At 32.0% G+C, this 6,537-nt stretch overlaps 2 protein-coding genes across 2 annotated transcripts; both read right to left on the minus strand.

Moving 5' to 3' along the window:
- Positions 1 to 755: 755 nt before the first annotated feature.
- LOC145043677 (tRNA-methyltransferase non-catalytic subunit trm6MTase subunit) lies at positions 756 to 1,766 on the minus strand. Its single transcript, XM_078992398.1, has one exon. The coding sequence runs from the start codon at positions 1,651 to 1,653 to the stop codon at positions 919 to 921; it is 735 nt and encodes a 244-aa protein (XP_078848524.1). The 5' UTR covers positions 1,654 to 1,766; the 3' UTR covers positions 756 to 918.
- Positions 1,767 to 2,877: 1,111 nt separating this feature from the next.
- On the minus strand, positions 2,878 to 3,303 carry LOC145040709 (uncharacterized). The gene has a single exon (XM_078988615.1). The coding sequence runs from the start codon at positions 3,301 to 3,303 to the stop codon at positions 2,878 to 2,880; it is 426 nt and encodes a 141-aa protein (XP_078844741.1).
- Positions 3,304 to 6,537: the final 3,234 nt, after the last annotated feature.

Below are 6,537 nucleotides of genomic sequence, written 5' to 3' on the forward strand. Positions count from 1 at the left end.
GAAAAGTCTTCATTTTAATAAACTATTAACTCATAAGTTATAAAGTTTAAAAGTTTTGAAACTTACAAAACTTACCCTCATGTTTTGGAAATGTAAAGTTACTTTAAAACCTTAGTTCGAACCCTTAGAACTTTAAAAGTTAACATTCTAACTCTTATACTTTGTTATATATATATATATATATATATATATATATATATATATATATATATATATATATATATATATATATATATATATATATATATATATATATATATATATATATATATATATATATATCCAAAGACAAGACATGTAGGGCATGTTTTACAAAAGATAAGCGGCGTTAACTTTCAATTTGAACCATCTAAATTGGCAAATAATCCTCAACTAATCCAATTATTAAAACATTAAAACAAAAAATGAACGGCACAACATATTAACACGACTGACACATAAATACAAAAAATAAACTTCATGAGAATCCATCAGTCAGACAATCACTAGTCAGTTTATCACATTTTTTACTTCCATAAACAATTAAACATGAAGATATGTTGTCTATAGACTCATATTCATCGTAAACACATTCAATGCTTTAACCTAAAAGACCAAAGCCACTCAATCATATAATTTAAATATCCTATTTCCATGCTTCGATATACCTTTTTTCCATTCGATAAACGAGAAAAATCTAAAAAGCCTATACATTACGAACTTCGATGTTTCAAAGTAAAATCAAGACTCCATGCATTCTCGATAAATTAAAAATATAAAACTAAAGATCGAAGTAACTTTTTGTGATATTTCGAATCTGGATAATAGTAGAAATACTGTACATAGAGTAGGAGAAATGGAGAATCAATTCGGATGATGAAAGAAGCATTTATGATTTTTCTCTAATGACGTTATCTCGAAAAAATTGTACGGAAACTATCAGATTAAATTGTGAGGTACAATTGCTAATTTTTCCTCTTGATGAAACCTGACTTGTTTAGCGATGAATCCTTCGATCTTCTTCTGAAACTCCTCATTGCTTAGCTCGTCGACGACGTTGTCCACCGGAGAATCAGCTTTCCGCCGTCCTATCTCTGTCTCCGACCGCTTCAGTTTCCAATTAAGTATTTCCGTCTCCTGAAAAGGCTCTGTCTTCATTAGGTTTTCAGACTGGCTTCTCCGGTAGATTTTAGGATCTAGATCTGGAACGGAATTCGCCGACGATTCACTAACTTTGATTTCGCCGGTGATTGGTTTAGTGTTTACTTCAGATATGATTCGTTTATCCTGATAAACAATTTCTTCGTGTTTGAGAACGGGAGGATCATCGTCGCTTACATTGTTAACGATGTCTTCATACAGATCAGTTCCGGCATTATCCACGGCGGTATTAGCTCCGGTGAGATGGCCGGATTTTACAACGAGAGTTAACACAATCACGTTACCGACAAGAAAAATGAAGAGAGGGCTGACGATGATTGAGAGAAGCTGCCGGAAGTACTCGCCGGATACTCTTACGACGAACGGCAGACGAGTTGAGATCCACGAGAGTAAAACCACCGCTAAAAAGAGCTCAATCAACCGGAACAATTTCGCTATTTTTCGGAAGCTCCGGTAACGTTGCATCGCGTTTGCTTTCTCCATCTTGACGTTATGGATATCAAAAATATCCATTTCACTCTGATTTTGAGCTCCGATTTGAAGAATTAGAGAAAGCTCCGGTTACTGATTTATTTTCCGGCGACAGATTAGGAAAGTGAAGTGTGATCTATTTCTCTAAAACGATGTAAATATTGCGGGATTTTATAGATGGTGGAGCACGGCTAATCGGGGCCCACACTACTTTAAAAAGGGGGGAAATAACAAAAAGGGTGAAAGAAGAATATGTTCAAATATATTTTTTATTTTCATTATTTTGGGAAATTGTTTCTTTTATTTGATAACTTGATGCTACTGGGGAATAATATGAAAAATATAGTATGTTCAAATATATGAATAATTAATGTATACGAATATTATTTTTGTAAGAGTTTTAGTAAACTACGATATCCAAATACGTCCCGTGACACTCTTTGTAAATTAAAAGTAACTTGTTATATACCATTTGGTTACTTTGAACATGAAATATTTAAAAGGTTGTTGTCAAGTTGTTAGTGACAAAGTCACACATAATGTTGTTAAAAATTGTGTTTGTTATATATTTATAAGATTATCCATTATACATACCACTAATTATTATAGTAGTAAGTGTCACATCATAACCACACACAACCACTAAGAGCATTGTGTATAACACTATTATAATATATACAACTAGTTATAACATTATTTTCGTGTCATCTTATATGTTGCATCACTATTGAGGTTATAACAGAATGTGAAAAAATGGTCATTATGTTAAGAACATGTTATAACACCAACTTTTTTCCATTTTTTAATTTCTTTTTTAATTTTTTTGTAGTTTTTTTATTAAAACAAGTATATTTTAAATAAAACATAATATCTAAAGAAAATATAATATTTAAAATAAAAATAACATAGCTTTTAAATTACACATAACATCCAAAATAATAAATAAAAAAAAACATTATAATACAAAAAAAAAACATATTTTATTTTTCGTAAACAACGCTATTTATTATCGTTACCGTTGAAGATATAATTTGTTAAGTCCTTTCAAAGTTGTATGTGTTTATTTGCATCCTGAATGTCAATGATTCTATGCAAATATTATGTTGCACCTGGTTGAAATTTAACGTGTGTGGGCTCCGTTAGGATATAGCGTGCAATATTTCGTTATTTATCTTCAAATACCATGTTATGCATTATGGTACATGCATACATGATATATCATAGAGTTTCTAAGTCTAATGATCGTGCCGCATGTTCAACTATGTGTCATTTCGCCTTTAGCACTCTAAAAGCACGTTTCACATCCTTACGTGATCCGTCTTGTCTTCGCTTGAACAATTTATCTTTTTCTTCAACCGGATGTCGGAATGCATTCACGAATGTGGAATACGGAGGATATATTCCATCTGTAAGGCAATACATGAATTTGTATTCATTTCCATTCACTGTGAAATGAGCATCCGGAACCTTTCCATTCAAAAGATCGTTGAATATTGGCAACTGATTAAGGACGTTGACGTCGTTGTTGGAACCTACAACCCCGAAAAATACATACCAAATCCATAAATCTTGGGAAGTAACAACCTCCAAAACCAACGAAGGTGATCCATGATGACCACTTGCATACTGCCCTTTCCGTGATACTGGACAAGCTTTCCATTTCAAATGCATGGAATCAATGCTTACAATCATTCTAGGAAACCCATGTGTTTCTTCATGTGCTACATAAAGCTCTTGTGTATCATGCAACGAAGGTTTCCGCAAATATACATATCAGAATATTCCAACAACACCTTTTGACAATCTATACAAAGTTTCTCGTGCAGTTCTTTCGGACATTCTCATATATTAGTCCATGGTGTCGGGTGACTCACCTATAGCCATCAAACGAATGGCCGCAACACATTTCTGCAACATTGTAAATTCCTGCCTACCTCTAGCATTATGTCTCAATTGAAAAAATATATACCTAAACATACATTAACTATGGTTTAAATATATACTATATTTGTATTAAAATTAAAGAAACATGTAGTACATTTGTATTTATGATTTAAAGAAATGATACAGACTTTCCAAGGTGTTGCTGATCATTAGGAACACATTCACGCTCTAACGAAATGTTCTTTTAAAGCCCTTCAACCCATATACATAATTATCCGCAAAGTAATCGCGATATAGACATTCGTGTCCTTCCTCGCAATTTCTATTTAACAGCACATGTCTTGTTAGTAGCGGGGTTGGGAATGGTTATAGCATCTCGTTGGTGTAATAATGGTACATCGTATTGAAGAATATATTGTCACTGCCATCATCACATGATTTGAAATGATCCAAAAATTTTTTTGAAGATAATTGAAGTTGTAGAGAGAAAGAGTGGAATTGTGTGAAAAAATTGTAAATAGATAGTATGTATTTATAGATAAAAAAAAAGTAATTATTTTTTTAAAGTTAAATTTTTTAATTAAATTTGACCGTTGACAATGGTTTAATTGTTGGAAAAGTGGAAATCAATTCGTTTCATTTGGTTAAGACGGCAACGAGATGCACCCGCAACGAGCTACAGTGAGAAGGGGTGAGAGGCAATGTCCCCCCCCCCCCCCTTACAATGCCATTTTTGATGGTACACATCGGATATAACGACATTATTAGGCCCATACCGCAAGGTCAAAAAGATTGGTATACTCACCATTATAACCTTCTTATTATTTTTTTTAAAATTATATATATATATATATATATATATATATATATATATATATATATATATTATTGTAGAGAGATGTAGAGAAAGTTAGAAAGAGATAGAGAAATAAATATATTGGATGTGGTCTTCTGTGGTTTGCACCACAATCCACCACGACCACTAACTACCACTAAGCACCTAGATGGTGTACACTATAGTGGTTCGTGGCCATGTAGACCACGGATGCATTCACCGTGAGTATACATGATGGCCTAATATCCATTTGTACTATGGCATATGCGTATGTGTTATATATTGATTCATATTACAAATAAAGACATATGTGGTTATCATGCTTGTTATATCTATCGTATACTTATTAAATGAAGTTTTTAACTGGTTTAGATACATGAACACAAACAAAGGGATAATAAAAATAACCAATTTATGATTCGATATTTTAAAATTTAACATTTTTACTGGTAGGCTATTCACTAGACCTAGTTGGTGGTTTTGGGGCCCAATTTATTCTTAACAAGACAAGTATCAATTCTTTCTTATCTGTTTCTTATATATCATCCTTTGCACTCATATCACATTCTAACTTATCCATGAGAAGACCGTACTTCGGGTTAAGCCATATGGGACAAGACACCCACTAAGACATAGCACATTCTAACTTAGCCATGAGAAGAAAATACTTCGGGTTAAGCCATGTGGGACAAGACACCCATTAAGATGTCAAGCTCCTCACTAAGCTGCTAGGATGTCTTAGTATAACGTCTTAAATGCCCACTGAGACTGAGATGGTGCAGTGCTCAAACTCCCATTTGATCAGTGTATTTTACACCTCTTTGTTTCCAAACTTTACTAACGATTGGATATGCATAAAATAACCAATATGAGGTGAGCCCATTTGGTAGAGGCTTTGCCTCTTAGAATAGATCAGGTGTTTATTTTTGGGCATTGACGAATTTAATTAACTTGGTAATACTAACAACTAACCACTAACCAACCTAAAAAAAAGATATCCATACAATAATTCCTAACAACTTCTAATTATATTCAAATAGTCCTAAACTCATTCATGTCTTAATACCCAAATGTCTTAATGTCTCGTGGAACCAAGGATGTAAACATGAAAAATATAAATAATTTATATTAAGTCATAAGCCACTAATGACTTTGTGACATTAATGATCAATAATGATCTTAGAAACCATGGTTTAGACAACATAAAAATCCAATTCTCAATTCATGATTTAATTCTTCGATTTGATTTCAATACAAATAAAGAAATTTGAAGTTTCTAATCCTTGAAAGAGGTTGTAAGTTTCTTTAAAACCTATAAATAATCTTTAAATCCTTCAAAACTCTTTATAGTATTAAATCATTTGACTCATTTAAAAGTTTAACCAATGTTTTGTGTTGGATTGAGTATCTAATGTTATTAACTAACTGGTAATATTTCTAATAAATATTATGGTCATTTTGGGTTGCCACCATAGCTCAATTAATAAATAAGGAATTATAAGAAATAAGTTATTAATTTATTATGAATTAATAAATTAATTGGAAATTATTTTGGAATTAATTAAATATTTTTAATTAATTAAATAGGTTAAAAATTGCATAATTCATTTAATAATTAATTAGAATATTATAGAACCATCCATAATAAAGAAGGGATCGATTTTATCTAGATATTAAAAATTATGGACTAATTTTAATAAAGATAAGGATTATCCTTGTAGATTTAAATTAATCTGGACATTATAATAGACTATTACCGGTTAAATCCTAGTGATTTTTTTTGCTATCCAAAACCGTTCTTCTCTCACTTCTCTCTCTCTCTCTCTCTCTCTCTCATGTATGTAGTCTATAACCCTCATAAGGTTATTGAGATTTTTGATTTTAGCCTCTCTCCTAAAGGTCCTTGTGCTAGTTGGTGTTTTGGGTGTGACTCCACTAGCGAAATTTTAGGTTTGGGTCCTTGTCATCATTTGTAAGCGTGGCTGTCACAAAATCTCAATTGAGAAATCAAGAAAAGCCAAATGTTAGTAATTTCTTACTTTGAATGTAGATTGCTATTATAGTAAAATCCTATATACTTAGGATGCATGCACTCATAAGGTTATTTGAGAAAAGCCAAATCTTAGTAATTTGTTACTTTGAGCGTAGATTGCTATTATTGTAAAATCCTAGATCCTTAGGATGCAGGCACTCACAGGTTTATTTGT

This window comes from Lactuca saligna, chromosome 4 (genome assembly GCF_052625555.1).
Source record: "Lactuca saligna cultivar CGN05327 chromosome 4, ASM5262555v1, whole genome shotgun sequence".
Taxonomy (NCBI): Eukaryota; Viridiplantae; Streptophyta; class Magnoliopsida; order Asterales; family Asteraceae; genus Lactuca; species Lactuca saligna.

Coding starts and splice junctions, on each gene's coding strand:
- LOC145043677 (XM_078992398.1), bottom strand. CDS start 1,653: ATGGATATTTTTGATATCCATAACGTCAAGATGGAGAAAGCAAACGCG.
- LOC145040709 (XM_078988615.1), bottom strand. CDS start 3,303: ATGATTGTAAGCATTGATTCCATGCATTTGAAATGGAAAGCTTGTCCA.